Genomic DNA, 17,400 nt, shown 5'->3' with positions numbered 1-17,400 from the left:
GTAGCATTACTGTGATCCTACTGTTCATCTCACAAAATTGTTTCTAGTTTTTTAAATCTGCAGTTCAGAAATTCATGAGCAGAAGGTGAAGAAAAACTGAATTGCCAGGAAGTTTCTTGAGGCAAAGACAATTAACCTTGAAGTAGCCATAAAGGAGCTTTGCCCCAGGGTATTAGAACAGAACAAACATTTTACAAAAATGCCAAACAGTTGTCCTTCTGCAAGTGGGGAAATGCTCCTCTCAAACACCAACAGTTGTATCATCATCAGGTTTTGTTGTGACCGCTTCGTGGGGGTCCACCAAAAAAAAAAGGAATGCAGAGGACATGCAAAGACCAACTAAACCTGTCGGTTCTTGAGGGCACTTGGATGCTACTGGTTACTTGTACTGCCAGAAAAATAGCCTGCACCAACCAAATGTGGATCACCAAATGAAGGTCTTGGGTGGCGGGTGGAGCCACATTTCACCCACGCAGGATGTCATGGGAAAAAAGTCTCTTGGGAACATGGGGTGACTCTGACCTAAAAGACACTGTAGTTTAAATAAGGTCATTCGTTGCAGAGCTTCATTCTGGATGGTGCCATCTCTGACCTTTAGGAATGAGGTGCATGTGCTAGTGGTTATCACTTCGCATATTCCTGCAGCATACACAAATTTGTTTTTCCGTAGTGGAGAACCTTCAAAAGCAGAGATGCATCATCGTAGCTCTGGAGAGGGTTAATGGGTCCATGCATCTCAACGCTGCTGTTCTGTGCCTTTTTAGGTGTCCCAGGGGACCACAAACATCCACACAGAGCAGGCAGACATGACACAAGAGACCAGCACCCTTCTGGCCTGGCTGCTGGATACCAGATGAGATACCCAGGGCAACTAAAACAGCCCCAGGCTCCTATCTTCAGGCAACCAGATCCCACCAAGGATGTCATTATTCTGAAATAGCGTGTTGGGCAAGCCCAAACAGGCATACTGGCTGCAGAGAGAACTTCTAACTGAAGCTTAATGTCCTGCTTCATGGTCCTTTTTGGTACCTTCACCACTGTTAAATTAGGGCTAACAACAGCGGTGCCAGCCCCCGGCAGAGTAGCCCTTCTGAGGGCAGATACCTGCTGTGAGCCATTGGGAAACATTTGTCCTTTCTCTCCTGCTGGGTCCCAACATCAGTGAGGTGAATGTCCCAGTCCAGTGTCCACACCTGCCAGCCACTGGCCAGTGATACCCCTCAAGAAAAGTCGTTAGCCATTTGTGCACATAGGAGCTTTGCAGAAAGCCTCCTTGCTGCTCTTTTCTGGGAGAGACAGCAGCTCCCCTTCACTCCCCGCTTGGCAGGGCAGTTATAGCAATTAAGGGTGGAAGCAACTCAGGGTGCTGGCTTGCAGTTTGTCTTACAGTATCACGCCATGACCTGTAGCAACTTGGGGTAAACGTACCCATGCAGGTGACAGGACGTGCCAAGTCAAACTGCCTCTGCGGCACATGGCCGTGTCTGTCAGCCCTTGAGGATATGTGTATGGGCGTCACACGGATGCACGGGGAGCCACCTCGGATATTGTTTTAGCATCAGGGAGTAAAGTCTGAGCCATGCATGTGAGTATTTAACCTGCCCTTCAGGTGCTTGTCCTGTTCACCCTGAGCTCTGCGTGGCTGCGGCTTCCCTGTTAGCCAGATCCAAACTGGTTAGTTTGAAGCTTTCTCGGGTTCCTCTCCACAGTCTGCTAGCCCAGCCTCTCGCTAGCTTGCTGCAGCAGAAAACAAGTAACCAGAGGAATAGCTGTCCAAGGCAAAACTGGGTCGATGAACATTTACTCTCAATTAACACATGTCACCATTCTGACTCCACAACTACAGTGAATGCACCGAAAAAGTGAGAACGACCTGAATTAAGGCTGCCATGTAACCTGAAACGTTTGCTTCTTGGCTGAGGGCTTCCTGTGGTGGTGTTGCTGAATTTATGCTCTGCATGGTGATCATGCTGTGACTGACTTGGATTTCTAATGTCTTCTCTAATGACAGTGCTTTCCTTCTTGATTTTTGCTCTTCTCTACAACTTGATTGGAAGCACATCTGGACTTACAAAGTATTTAGCTCCAGCCCCAGTTCCTCCTTCGACTTTTGACTCAGAGATACATGATGCATAGCTATGCCATCGACCTTGGTGGGTCTGTGGGTCTTCTAAGTGCCCGGAGGGTGCTAACTGATGATAAAGCATCCTTCCCCTGAGGTGCCCAGTGCCCTGACATGCCATGTAATGCAAGTGAGAAAATCCCTGGCTGAAATCAGTGCAGAGCCGGTTTGTTACTTCAAAGGGGTGCACAGTTTTATAAATGCTTGCCCCCTCCATCTTTTGGGGAGAAGCATGTGTGCATGTGGGTATTGTAGCAGCAGAGGGTGGGTTAAGGATCACATCTGCACAACCTTCTGATATTTGCAACCGGTTTTTCACAAGTGCAAAAAATCCCTCTCTGTTCTGTCTTGTACATCTGCATTTTCTCTTTGAGAACCTCTACTCACTTCTGCTTTGGGTCCCTCCATGCATATATGTCTGATTTGTATTATCCCTTTGTTTGAAATGTAAGCACTTCAGAGCAGCAATCATGTCTCCATCTGTGCCTTGACAAGGGACTTACATGATAGGTTGTCTTAAAACCACCCATCTGTAACTGAGCTATCTTAAGCTTTTCGAAGGAATGAACTTAATGAAGGAAAGTTTTCTTTTTGCTGCACAACATTCTGATCCCTTTGCCAGCTTTTCTTCATGAAAAAAAGGCTTTCCCAAGAATTTGAAGTTTGCCAGTCTCAAATATTTCTTAATAATTAGTTTATTTTTTAAATATTTTGGGGTGAGGAGGACTTAGCTTGATTTTTTTGTTTCTCATCCTTTCAGGTACTACAGGTACACAGATTTACATTTACATATGCAGATAAGAGAAACTCATCCTTCATTGCATGAACATGTATATATATACATGAAGGAAGACCTTCTCATTCATTTTCTTGGTTCCTGCAGCAGGGGCTACAAGGAGAATAAAACATTGTGAGGTTCACAGTAAAAATCAGTAGAGTGGGCAACTCTTTGTCTAAAAATAGCTCTCTGTGGCCACCCTGGCTGGGCTCTGAAGTATGCCCTTTCGTGTACTTCGCCTCTACCCCATCCTTCTTACGCTGTGACCGGAAGGCTACCTTCATGGACAACGAGTCCATCAGTTTTCAGTAGTCTCCTGACAAAGCCAAGCATAAAACAAAGGGATCTGCCGCTCTGCTCCCGTGCGTGCGCTGCCGACTTCTGGGAAACGACGATGAGAGGTTCAGGGCTGACTGCAGTGCTGTAAGGAATTAAACACGTGATCATCACCAAATACCAAATCATGTCTACCTGTGTTATGTTAAGAGCGCAGAACCCACAGTCGTAATTTTTAACTGAAATACTTGGCTTGGAGGCAAAGCCAGTGTTTGTCATGATCATCCTGAGTTCTGAATTACCAAGGCTCAAACCAACATAGTTTGCACTGTCTCTCCACATGCAGCCCAAATTAGCCCTTTGTTAGGTGCCTGTAGATAACATTTTTCTTCTTGGCTAAATGTGGTAGCAGTCACAGTCCTGTTCTGCGGGGGAAGATAAGCAGGGGAAATGCATTACGTGTTACTGGGATTCAGTGGAGTGTGATTTCAGGTTCCTCAATGCTGCCAGGAATGGAGAAAAATTCACTTAATTGTTTCGTGAGTTGGGGATCATTTTTGCAGCAGCACTGTGAGTATAACCCTGCAGCAAGTGGACACAAGTTGTTGTGAGATAGAAATTGTTAATCTGCGTGATAGATCAGTGTCTTCTGGAGTTTAAATATTAATTGAAAATTCAAGGTCAGAGGGCAGCTGACACTTGACTTTGCTCTCTTTCCTCTATCCACGGCTTTGATCATGCTACATCTTTCTTTGTGCCTGGTGCTCAAGAGAGTACCCCAGGGTCATGGCCTGTTTCCTAGTCAAGAGGTACAAACCTACTGGCTTAAATATCTGAGGCCCAAGCTTTAGCAGGGGGTGGGGGGTATGAAGCGAGAGGGAGGAGCATTTGCTTCATGCTTTTCACATTTCCCACATAACCCAAAGCAGACTAAACAAAACCAGTGTGAAATCTCATGGTTTGATGCTGCTATGGTTATATTTTTTAAGCTGTCATCCATTCATTTATACTTATGTTTATTCCCTGGATTTACAGCTCTTTTTTCAGCCTTTTCTTGCAGGGAGGTGTTGAGGGAGGTTGAAACCTTTTGAAAGGGGATTGCAGTGAGCAGTGCCCTATGATTAAAGCCCAGCGTTTTTCCTTGATGCCGCTCCTCCGCAGCAGTGTCACACATGGTAGCATTTAGGAGCCCTTCACAGCTGAGGTGTTTCAAACACTAATGAATGGAAGTTTGGTCATATAATGCAGGCAAGCTTTAAGGCATGCTTTGCTGAATGGTGTACTGTAGTGGCCTGGGAAAGGAAGAGAGTTATAAATTGTGTCAGTTAGCCACCCAGACAAAATGAAGCCATGTGGAAAATCAAATCTATTAAAGTATGAAGACTGTTATAAGCTGTTTTAAGCTGGTCATTCTTAAAAGGTCTCAGTTGGCTGAGGGGGTAAATTCCTCTTCTTCCTAGATCTTTTTCACGTGCTGTCTTAGGCGATGATGTGCAGTGTTTGATAAAAAACAACTTTTCACTGACAGCCCCTTTTATTACAAATGTTTATTGCCCTCAGTTTACCGCCTGTGTCCTGAAAGATGCTGTGCGTTTGTTAAATAAGCAGTGTAAGAGCATTGCATTTAGTCAAGCCTGCTGAAGGCAAAACTGAAGGCATCGCTGGGGCGGAGGAGGACAGCCGAGGAGGAGAAGAAGGCTTCCCAGAGCACCTGCTTAATACTGGCTACCTGCTCAAAATGCTTTCCATTTTCTGGCTGCCCATGTCTGCTGGCCGTAAGAGGCCCATGACAGAGCATGGCACAGATTACTTTTTCTTGGCACCCCCTGGGGTAGGAAGAAAGCCTGGCAAGGCAAAGTGGGGGGATCAGAGAGCAGGGCACCTTCCCCTCCTCCCCAAGGTGGTTTCTTGAGATGTCACAGCAGCAGTAAAGGGCATTTTGTTAGCTCAGGACGTAGTTGTCAGCAGCATGAGAGGAGTGAGATGGCAGCCTAAGATGCATGGTCACCACTGTTGTATTTTCTGTTTGTGTATTCTAGGAAGAGACTGAAGAAACGTCCTCACAAGAGTCTGCAGAGGAAGACTAGGAGACCGCACCATGCAATTTCTACCTCATCAGCAGTTGGGTCTTTTGAAGGGAGAAGACACTGCCTTGACCACTTATTTTCTATTGCCATGGTCTTTCCACTTTTGCCTGGGGGGAAAAAAAAATCACATAACCTTAAAAAGGATTTGACTAATCATCTTGTTTGTAATCCCTTCACAGTCCCAGGTTTAGTGAAAAACTGCTGTAACACAAAGGGGACACAGATTAAGGATGCAACTTTTAATTACTGTTTTCTTTTTTCTTAACCTACTAATAGTTTGAGCTGCTAAGTAAGGGTGAATGGGTCAAGAAGAGCTCCGAATCAGGTTTATGTCATTCACTGCACTGCATATAAACAAGAAACTTGTAACATAGTCATTATAACGGGCATTGAAATAGGAAAGGCTGGGTGTGTAACACTAAAGCCTTGCAACGCTTCCAGCAACCCACTCCCTACTTAGTCAATTTTAGAACACCAAAGATAGGGGATAGATACTCCCGTTCTTTTTTTGTAACCTTCTTGTAGACTCGTACTTGATTTTTTTTTTTTTATTTTTTTTTTTTAAGACTTACTGATATTTCAGGAAAAATACTGAAAGCTGATCTTTCACTTCATTCAGCTGGTAATCAGAAGAAAGACATCAACATGAAAAAGGTACTTTCATTTTGCAAAAGGGAAGAAAGACAAAGATACGTTGTATAGTTATAGATACAAACATATCAGCAGAAGTATTAGTAAAAAAAATGAACAGCCCCTCGTTTTCTGGATGATAGGAAGCCAGACAGAGTCAGCTTTCTGTAGAGCCAGGCGTTTGCTATGGAAACAAAAATGACAGGCACCGAACACTTTTATGCCATTAATGACTAAGTCTTTATCAAGAAAAGTGTTTTAAAACATACAGAAAGGTACCTCAAAATTAGTCATGAATTTATCTAAACAAAAATAAACCAGATGTTTTGCTTAGTTCCAACTAAATCCACTCACCCTGTACTGGTATTTCAAAAGATTGAAATCTCTTCTCATTGCTCATCAGTCATGATGTAAGAACCAAGACCACGTACCTCAGCTAATCTCGTGCATTACTTTAAGCAATGTATTTTGACATAGGATGGTTCACTGAGCACCTCTGTGCCAGTGGCATTTCTCCATCTTTTCATTCAAAGCAGCACTTTTAGCACCAGATGCAATATTACCCCACTATTCAATACTACCTCTGATTTTTACAAATAACTCAACAGACTGATAAATACATGCTGCTATACACATTCAATGCAGGAAATTTTTACTGGGTAGGTAATCATGAGTATCTGCATTTTCCCCTTATTTCTACTTCAACACTTAATTACAGTTAAGGAAGCAATATCTTTATTGTGTTTCAGCATGACTATGTATTTTTCTTTCTCTTGGTTTGGTTTGTTGTTTTTTTTAATGTACTTACCCTATTCTCTGCTAGACTTCTGTGTAATGTACTGTTAACTTGAATATATTTTTGTACTGAATTGCTGATAGGTTAGTGAGGATAATTTTCTTCAATGACACTACATGACATAGAAAAAAATTTAGCTGTAATGTTTAAATATTACTGTCCAAGTTTGTACCTCAAATGAATTGTTTAAAGAAATGGACTAATTGATTGACAAAGATCTACCTCCAGACTTTAAATGGAATGAACTTGTTACTTTCAGCATTAGTTTTGAGACGTTTGAAACAGTTAGGACTGCAACTAATCCCTAATTCAAAACTATTTTTGTAAAATAACTTGTGGAAAATGAACACATTTTAAATTACTTTCGTATTAAAAAAAAAAAATAACAAAAAAAAACCTTCAAAGAAACTTGAAGCTTTGTAGGTGGGAAGCAACAAGCTCAGCTTTTGCATAATGCAATCACAAATATGTGTTTTAAAAAAAAAATAATTAGTAGCTTGTAAGAAAATACTTGACAAGTATTTTCGTGTATTTTACACAAATGTGATTTTGTAATATGTTTCAGCAAGATTTATTTTAAATGCTTCTTACGTAGAGGTTTTTTATTCTCCTTTCTCTCACTTTCTTTGTTGTCTCTCACCCCTCCGATTTCATTTTCTCTATTTCTGTTTTATTTCCCTTCTTCCTCTCTTTCCTAGTCAGTACTTTGTACCATTGTATTAATAACTGGGCCAGGGGTAGTTTCTCAGGAAGGCATCTGTTGGTATGGCTTTAGTACCGAGCCAAATGCAATTAAGGATAACTACTTACTGGCTTCTTCCAAGAGGCAGTGTCAAGAAACGCGGACCTCCTTGAAAGCCCGCAGAGGGTTCAGTGACAGAAATCGCTGAGAAAGAGCCAATTGGAGTATTAAAACTAAACATGATAATATTAAATGAAAGAGAAATAATCCTAGCTATACAGTAGCTCTAACAGGCCAAATGCAGTGTCACTTGAAGGCAGTAGAAGGAATTCTGCTGACTTTAAAGAGCATCGAATCAAGCCTTAGCAAGTCCCTTCTGGGGTTTGGGGGGTTTTTTGCATTTTTAAAAACCACAGTATACAGTGGATGACACAGAAATAATCGCTCTGTGTGTGTGTCACACTTCAACCTCCAAGAGACTTACCATTCTGATGAACTGAATCTTATATTTTCTATATATTGTAGTACAATCAAAACACATTACTACCTCTTAGGGCCTACTATACCTCATTTTTTCAGACTGAAAAATTGCATGTGGCCATTGAATCAGTGAGAACATCATAAAATTTTTTATATATATAGTTTATTTTTGTGGGAGATAAATTTTATACGACTGTTCTTTGCTGTCATTGGCCACTGCTAACTAAGACTGGACATTTAACTCTTCTACCATTTCTGCAAGAGAGGTGTGTTTGCAGGAAAAAAAAAATGCTTCAAGATGTTTAACTACAGTTTACTTTTTCTTTTGAGTGTCTTCTAACTTTTTGCTTTGTTCTTCGTGTAGAGTTGCTGTCTATGATTGTACTTCAAATCGCTTGCTTGTTGAAAATGTTCCTTTAATGGATTATCACAGTCTGTTCAGCGCAATAAACATAATAGCCTCTGTGATCCCCATGTTGTTTGATTTCTAGACTTTTGTCACAGTTCCATAAAATGGGTAATAAAGTTTGGTCACAGTGACCAAATTTGTAAAAGCTTTGCATGCAAGTAGTCTTTTTTTTTCAATCCCGGGACCACAGGTGTGTGCCTGAGAAGAGCATTTGCTGTTAGTGGCCCCAGGGCTGGGCACTCGGTAGAGAGACATATCTTACGAGACTCTGTGCTGCGTGTGTGTGGCGGGGTTTTGGTAGCAGGGGAGGGGGCTACAGTGGTGGCCCCTGTGAGAAGCTTCTCGAAGCTCTTCTGGCCCCAAGTCAGACCCACCTCTGGCCAAGGCCAAACCAGTTGGTGGTGGTGTCTGTGCCTCTGTGAGAACGTATTGAAGAAGAGGAACCTGGGAGGGGGGTTGGAATTTGTGAGGAGTTGTTGGGATGGGAACACCTGTATGAACACCAAGGTCAGTGAAAGGAAGGAGAAGGAAGAGGGGGAGGTGTGTCGGAGCAGAGACCCCTGTATCCCATGGTGAGATGGCAGGGCCATCCCCCCTGCCACCCATGGAGGTCTGCGGTGGAGCAGACGCCGACCTGAAGCCTGTGGAGGAGCCCACACCAGGACAGGCAGCTGCACTTAAAGGAAGCTGGGGCTCTGAGGGGAGAAGTGACCCCCACTTTTGTAGTTCGGCGCTGGGAGAACTGCAACTCGTAGGGGTGACCCACACCGGAGCTGCCTGGGAATGGCTGTAGCTTGTGGGAAGGACACTGGAGAAGGTTCATGGAGGACTGTCTCCAGTGAGAGGGGAGCTACATGGAGCAGGGGAGGAATGTGTGGTGTTCCCCCCACCTCCTGAGAAGGAAGGAGCAGCGAGCTGACTGTAACCCCCATCCCCTGCCCCCTGCAGCACCTGGGGGAGGAGGGAGAGAGATCAGGAGCAGAGCTGAGCCTGGGAAGAAGGGAAGGGTGGGGGGAGGTATTTTTTGGATGTGGCAGTGCTTCTCACTGTCCCACTTCGTCTGTTAAGTGTTGGTTTTGTTAGTGTTTGAACTGAAGCGTTGTTCTTTTTCTTCCCCTAATGAATCTGTCTTACGCCCATGACCATAATGGGTGAGTCATCTCTCCCTGTCCTCATCTTGATTCCTGAGCCTTTTGCTTCATTTTTTCCTTCCCAGCACTGGGGGGAAAGGGAGAAGTAAATGGCTGCGTAGTACTCCATTGCCATCTGGGTTCAAACCACAACAGGCTGCCCTAAAGATGAGGCACCCATTCCTGGCCTGGGACTCGCTGTGCTGAGCTAAGGGCTAAGCCATGCAGTTGGGGACCAGTGATCCTACCCACTAGATGGGAAACACCATGGCTCGGTCCAGATTAAAATGAGTTTTGTTGCCTGGCCTCAGATGTGTGCCTTGGAGGTTCTCAAAGATGATGAAGCTTCTCCTCTTTTTAGGCAAGATCACAGTTTGCAACCAAGTTGATGGAGTTTCCATTATGTGGCCATTAAATTCAAAAGAGCAGGTACTCAGAGCAGCAGAGGCAGGGATGTGGCTGGGTACAGTCTGGGGCATGACTGAGGAGCTCAGGAAACTCTGCATGAAAACTTAGACACCCCCAAGTTTGTCACAGGTGAGTTGGGTAGGACTCTTCTGGCTTCTCCTCTTCATTTGCTTTTAAATGATCCCCTGGTCTGTTACAGTGAGATTTAAAGTTTGTGGTGCATGTCCATTGATTCATATTTGCAACCGTGCCTCTCTCACCTAAGGTGATCATTTAGATATTCCTCAGATGTTTAGGTTTACACATTCTTTGTGTTCACTCATTTGCAAACTCTTCACTTAGTCTCTTTTGGCCTAATAATCTCTGCTTTCCCAAGGGTTTCATGGCATGTTCCCTTTGGACTCAGTTACTTGTAAAATAACCAAAACACAATCACAAAAAAATGCAGAAAGTAGTAACACTCATGCAGTCCTGAGTCAGAGATGAGAGTAACTGCATTCACCACATCATGTATCCTCCTCTCCTTTCTCATCCTGCTCAGTGGTATTAAAGGATCGTTCCGCTTTTCAGTCTTCCTGGTGGTCTTCTTCCCTGTGGTTGCCATCACTCGGCTCTTCCTGTTATTTTATCTGATATGATGCTCCAGCTGTAACCACCCACCTGATGGATCAGCCAAGTGGCTGAACTTCTGTTACCCTGTGCTTCTACTTCTTATTAGTCATTCCTCCAGCTTGCTTCACTCCCACTTCCCTTCTCAGGGCATCTTCCAATAAACTTCTGCACGCTTTATGCCACAGTGGGACTATTTGTGTGTATAAAACTAATCAGCTTCTGCAGGATTGAGGCCTGCGTTTGTCTAGCAGCCAAGAGTGCTTTATCCAAGATGCCTGTGGCAAGGGTCATACTATGTTTCTGCTTTTGCTTTCCACTCCCATCACATCACATGCACACAAAGATGGGGAATTACCGAAAGCTGGCACTGCCAGTGCCTTGCACAGCAATTTAATTGTCTGTAGCTTTTTTTAAAACCAAAACATCTGGTCTGGTCATCATTAGAGACAGGATCCAGCACAATGGCAACAAGATGTTCCTCTGATCACAAGAGAGGAGTCAGGTTTGTCATACCTCAAACTTCACCTGAAGCCTGAAGGAATCAATGTTTCTCATCCTGGCACCTCTGCATACATGGATGTAGAATTTCTGTCTCTCAATTAATCTCTTTTTAATCTCCCACCATCCTCCTGATCACATTAATTTTTAAATGTACAAAAGTACTTTGGCATATAGCCTTTAGTAATAATAAAGGTCCAATTGCTATATGCCTTCTTGAGTCAGAAGGAATACCAGTTGAAGCTTTATTACATCTACTTGCTCAGTCAAAAAACGTCTGCCACTGTGTGTTATATACATTGTCTGAAAAATACGGACACCCTTGCTGTCTGGAGGTCTCATAGCTGTCACGGTCCATGAGTGTTAATGCTCTGTTCTCGCCTGGCTCCCGGACCCACGGGCGGTGTGCCATGCTAGGAGACACTAATGATGGGGAAACCTGGATCCCCTTGCCACCCCACCTTGCTCGCAGGCGCGTGAGGAGCGAAGCCGCCCGTGCACACACTCCGCCTGGCTCCGGGGACATCTCTGGCGTGCAGGTCCTGCTCCAGCCAAGCGGCTGCTCCGACCGTCCTCACGTCCTTCAGCCGGTGTGATGAGCTCTGCTGTAGCTCTTACCTTCCAGGCTGATGCACCTCTGTGTGACTACAAGGTTTAACGTGTCTTTTTTCTTCCCACCTTTTGTTTCCCTTTGCCACTCAAACAACTTTTTGGCCTATTGGAATTTTTGTAATTATTTTTTTCCTTCTCATCTGTGATAATGCTTTTCCCCCTGCTTTATTGTTCCAGACTTGTGGTGCACTTGTTCCAGTGTTGGAGAAAAAGAAAGCAGCTTTCTCTAATTAACATCCTCTAAAGATACACCAATGTAATTAGGATTAGACTGAAGATAACAGTCCACTGTAGTAGCAGTTTAAGTGGGAAGCAATCTGCCTGTTTGCACTCCGAAATAAAGCTGCAGATGGTTGTGCCCCAAACCTATAGCACAGGATTATCATCAACTTTTATCTGCTAGCGAAAGGGGAAATTGAAACTTTAGGAGATAAGATACAAGTCTTCAACAGTGCTTCCCTACTAAGATGGGGCTAATTACGCTCAGCTAAAAACATTAGCACTGTCGTATAAAGGAGGAGCTTTTCATTGTTAATAATGGCTAGGGTAAAACTGGAGCAGGAATCCAAACATATGCTATATTAAGGCAGGCTATTAAAATAATCTGTGAAAGAAAATAATGAAAGCTGGGTGGATCAGAAAAATCAATGGCAGGCAGAAACGTTAATTAGCCAGAGAGGAAACTTAGAAAAGGCAGAAGTCCCATCAAAAACCAAGAGTACATTACATTATATATGAATGTCAGGTACAAAATATTATGTGGGACCACCAAAGATTATGATTTTAATCGTAGGGGGTTTTAATTCAGAAAATCTATTAAGTATATATAGTCCCTTAAGGCATTTTATTCTTAGTTCAGGGAGTAGGCAAAAAAATAAGCACATTTTTATTGCATTGGAACACATTTGCCATAAAACCATAGTTTTAGCAATATCACATAATAAAAACTAAAATTTAAATCAACATTTGAAAACAAATCAGCTCAGCAGATGCATAGAAGGAGTTGCTTTGGTCCTACGTAACTGCAGAGTATTGTCTTTAAAGCTACATCACAGTCTAAGATAGGGGTTTTATGAGGCCTGACATGCTCTAAAGGTGTTTACAATGAATTACCACTCCTAGGCTGCAGCTCTGCTTGGGGCTAAAACAAATTAATCTGTATCTAAGGCGCTGTTAAAAGACTAATTTTGCCAAAGGTTCATAATATGCTCAGTTTGGGATAGTTTAGGTTTGGCATTTATATCCCAACAGACACACAATTACTTCAGTGAGGTCCAAGACCTGGGGAATGTCACCTGCTGGCATCTCCCCCCTCTCAATTTAGACTTTTGGTCTCCTCAAAGAAGGAAGAAAGCAGGAGAAAAGCAGGACCATCTATGGCTGTTCTTGTGTTACTAGCAATGCCCTTGAGATCCACCTCACTGTGCAGTTATAGCCCCCACAGGTCTCAGAGGTACAACCACGCCTAACCAACAAGTCACCTTACTTCTTTGCAGGCAGAAATGCATCTTGCCCTAAACAAAACCACGTGAGGCAAAGCTCATGACACAGAACTTGTGTTAGAGGTGGCCATAACAAAAACCCCACTCTTCAATTTGCAAACGGTTTACAATCACAAGATGTATCTGTTTGTCTTTGGGTGTGTGAAACTATACAGCAGGACCATAACTGTGACTGCATCTTTTTAACGCTTTTAAAAAGTATGTAAATATTTTAGATTTTTCAAACGCTTCTGGTGATTCTCCACCACGTGCACCTCTGGCATACTCAGCAATGTGTTATATTGTGTTCAGAACAACACCACAACAATGACACAGCACTGGGAAGGAGACCAGAATGAATGTCAGAAACCTTGTATTTTTCAGACCAATAAGGACATTTCTTTCACAAATAAGTTTGACTGCATCATTATTCACAGTTTTATAGGGGCAAAAGTTAGAGTTTCTGATTAAAATCCTCCGAATTAAATTGTTTCATCAGCACTTAATTATCCATGCTAGGAATGGAAGCTGGCTTCCTTCTGTCAGAATTTGACACAAAACACCCTGGTTTGGTTATACGTTTGTGTTACATGAAAATACATATTTCTTTACCAATACACACAATTAAATGGTATAGGTCCAGATTTTGGTAGAAAATATACTTAAGAAAGGAAAATAGGAAGTTTTCATTTCCTGTGGAACACAGGAAGCATTCATAATCTTCTGTCTATCCCTTTTCCCTTAACAACTTCAAGGCTGTTTCCATTCTTTTCAATAATTAGCCTTGACCTGGAAAGGGTGACCTCCACTATTGCCTTTTTCTCATGAAGCCTTGACTTAGATCAGCTTGTAGTGCACAGATTTACCTTTGTACTTTTCTGAACTCTACATTATGTTGTATCTCAAGGTCTTAAATACACTCCTAGGACAAGCAGCCCTGAAAGTAGCTGGTCGTGGCTAAGTAATGACTTTTCTGGTAACACCAAAACCTGCAAAATCATTAGGCTAAAGAGGCACAGATGGGGGTGCACACAAATGACAAAGGGCAGGGAAGAAAACGGTGCTGAGGTGTTGAGTGAAATCTTACTGGAGTTGCTTATGGCAATGAGTGTTAGCAGTAATTAACCTCTTTCATGGAAGTGAAGACCATCTAAAGTTACAACCTCTGGTCCATACACAGAAACTAGTGGAAGACATTTTATTGTTATTATTGTAAATTATATGCAAAAAAAAAAAAAAAAAAAAAAAAAAAAAGAGGAAAACCGAAGTGGGAAAAGGAATGACAGAACGACTCAAATAGCACTGGGAGCGTAGCTGGAGGAAAGCTTCTGAAGAGCACTTTTGGCCCAAGTGCAGACTACAGAGACTAAACCTGTGAGCAAAGAAGCTGCGTGTGGCTCCTCAGTCTGTTCCTGCTCTGCTCAGGAGACTAGACTCAGTCCATTCGTCACAAAGAGGCAAGCTTAAGTAAAGCAACCCCTGACTCGATTTGTCTTTCTAAAGAAAACTATATCCAGGGCTCTGAATTTTGTCTAATTGCTTGGCTTGGAAATGGGAAAGTGTTCAAAAACAGTCACGTGCACACACGCAGAGCAGAGCAGAGGGCATCCCGGAGTGTATCAGCAGGTTGGGACCACTGCCCCTACTCACACTCGCTGTTTGAGATGGAAGGGTGCTGATATTGTGCTGTTTACACACCTTGCTCCTTTTCTGCTCAAATACTTTATGAAAATTTAGAGGCTAACACACAGCTCCTAATAAACTGGACATTCTGCTGTTTGTTTAAGCATAGCTATGAGTTACTCTAGAAAATTAAAAATCAGGAAACAGATCAATAAACTCTGCAGAGGTAACCACTCCCTTCCTGCTCCACACTATCACAGCTAACGCAACAACTCTGTTACGCTCCATTACACATTACAGAGGAACCTTGAAATACCCTTACTGGTAAGATCAGGACTTCTTCTGAAGCACCTTTGAGAGCTCACCAAGCAGGGCACAGCCTAGGGGCCTCATTCTAGATGAGGCTGATCACCCTGCCCTTGGGACCTGAGGCACTTTGCAGGATCTGGCCTTGAATTTGGCCTCTCTTTAGTTCCCTCACTAAGGCTGCTGTACTGTATATAGAGCATTAAATTGAGGTTTCCCTTTTACCTATTGTTGTGGGTTTCAGGAAAACTATCCAGTGAAGACTAAGCAGAAAAAAGCCAGCCTTCATCTGAGAAGATTCTAAAACACTTCTAATTTTTGTAAGTTCAGTTTGCCAGTGCCAGCCCCACAGTTTTGCAAAGGGGGATTGAAATGTACAGATGTGATTTTACACTGCTAGGAAGATGATGCACAGAGATGTAAGGCAGCAGACACCATGGGTGTGTATCTTTTTTCTATTTCCCAATGACAAAAGTGCAAAAGCTTCCCTGCACCAAGGGGACTGAGTCCCTTGGTGACAGAGACCTGCAATGGCATCAGCAGTGCAAACATTTGGGGTACACTTTTTTCCCCCACCACATGTACAAGGGCAGTTAAAGACACTTTGACAGCATCAGTAAAATGAGTGGGTGTCCTCGTACTCTATGGAGGTGTAGGGGATTGTACTAGAGCAGCCACACTGTGTTTTCGATTGAGGAAAACGCCCACAAGCTAAGGAGGGATGACCCCAGGAAGCAGTGGGATAGTAGTAAATAACAGTGTAAACTTAAGTGTTTGTTTTTGATGAAAAGTTAGTGGGTTTTTTTTTCCAAATAAAGGTCAGAAGAGTAGCCAAATTAAACAGGTTTTCTGCATTTAGAAGGAGATCTGTGTCACCGAGCTTTAGTCATTTAAAAGTTAGATGTCTCATCCAAGGTTTTCATCAGCCAGAGGGCAATTCATTCCTTCCTAAAATATGGGTCTAAGCTGGGTGGGATGAATCACTGATCCTTCCCAAATGACTGTTCAGGAAGCTGAGACAGTGATGTTAACCTAGCTCCAGAAAAATGGGTATATGGGTTGTTTCCAATTACATTGCTGAGCTGTGAACTCCTTCTCATAAGCAATTTCTCTAACCCTTGCACTCCTCTTCCGGCTCTATCTCCAAAGGGAGATAAGCCCGTTGTGTTCATCACACGTACAGGGTAGGTGCATAAAATCCAGAATAGGGTTCAGGCTCTGTGTCCCAGTGACACAGCAATAACTAACTGCAGACTGCAAAAGGGACAGGGTCAGTAAAGACAGACATCTCCCCCCTGAGACAGCATAACCAGTTGCTTGGAGCAGGCAGGCATTCCTGTAACTGTACCTTGAATGCTACTTATCAAAGTCTAGGGTAATTTCAAACTTAAAGCTTAGAGGTATTTACTCACATGCACCAATCCCTCCTTTGATACCCTGAGCGCTTCAGGGGCACTAAGATCATACATACTTTGAAGTCCTGCTGTCACATACCTGTGAGATGTTCATCTGTTATATTGACAGTTCAAGCCTCAAACAAATATAAGTATACATCTAAACCATGGAAACAAAAGGCAAAAATAGTGTCATACTATCACTACAGTCTTGTATCATGGTGTCTTTTTCTTATGGTTTGTCTGGCCCTGAGGACGGCACTCAAGAAGTGGGGGGAGCAACGTCAACAATCACAACAAATACCAGAGCTAATGTGAAGCTTGCAGTCTCTCCCAAAGGATGGGTGGGCCAGGTGGGCTGCACCAGCTGAGCAGTCAGTGGGAGATGTTTTGTGTAGTATAAAATAGTTATCTTCTGGTCTTCACCTGATTTCTCTAATTTTTCACATAGCTTCCACTTGAAATCACCTGGAACAATTAATTAAATAAGAACGGTTAAATAGAAGTATAGACTAAAAAATTTATGTGTCCTCAATCACAAGTCATCTTGCCAAAATACACTTGTACACAAGACATACTTCCTTGTCTTCCCTAAAGAAAGTCTCACTGCAGTGAATGTAGCACATACATGATTTAGCTTCAGGCTCTTTCTGTCCAGTCATGTTCCCTGTGGGATAAGAGACAGGAAAAAAATTCTCTGTTTAAAATTTCTGGTGGAAAACAACCACCTCAGCTGAGACTTGCTGCCCAGTGAGTGCACTTACGCCACACACAGCAAGGACAAATATTTCAAATAAGAGCCAGCAGCTTCTTCAAGACTTGGAAAATTCTTCAGCGCTGCTCTTCCTGATTCAGAGCAGATGATGGCATCAGGGCATGAGAGACTGCATGCCCAAACCTGATCAGATTCCCTCAGTTATAGATAATACTGCAATTAAACACATCAAAACATGCCAGACACTTCCTGCGATTCAGACTGGTTCATTAAATCTAATGTTCGTTTCTACCAACATTGCTGCCGGGCTCGGTCCTGCTGCACTGAGTCTGCCTGTGCTGGGCTGGGTTTGAATGAAAAC

At 43.1% G+C, this 17,400-nt stretch overlaps 1 protein-coding gene across 1 annotated transcript in view; it reads left to right on the top strand.

Annotated features, from left to right (window-relative positions):
- The window catches only part of HMGA2 (high mobility group AT-hook 2), a 121,234-nt gene extending 112,829 nt beyond the window's left edge, over positions 1-8,405 (top strand). Inside the window, exon 5 of the mRNA XM_032999958.2 lies at positions 5,216-8,405. Coding sequence (XP_032855849.1) covers positions 5,216-5,263 — 48 coding nt within the window. The 3' untranslated portion in view covers positions 5,264-8,405. The remainder of the gene's footprint in view (positions 1-5,215) is intronic.
- The last annotated feature ends 8,995 nt before the right edge of the window (positions 8,406-17,400 follow it).

The sequence above is a fragment of the Tyto alba genome, unplaced genomic scaffold (assembly GCF_018691265.1).
Source record: "Tyto alba isolate M040663 unplaced genomic scaffold, T.alba_DEE_v4.0 Super-Scaffold_2, whole genome shotgun sequence".
Taxonomy (NCBI): Eukaryota; Metazoa; Chordata; class Aves; order Strigiformes; family Tytonidae; genus Tyto; species Tyto alba.
The sequence above is the reverse complement of the archived record's forward strand: the minus strand, read 5'-3'. Positions and strand labels throughout refer to the sequence as shown.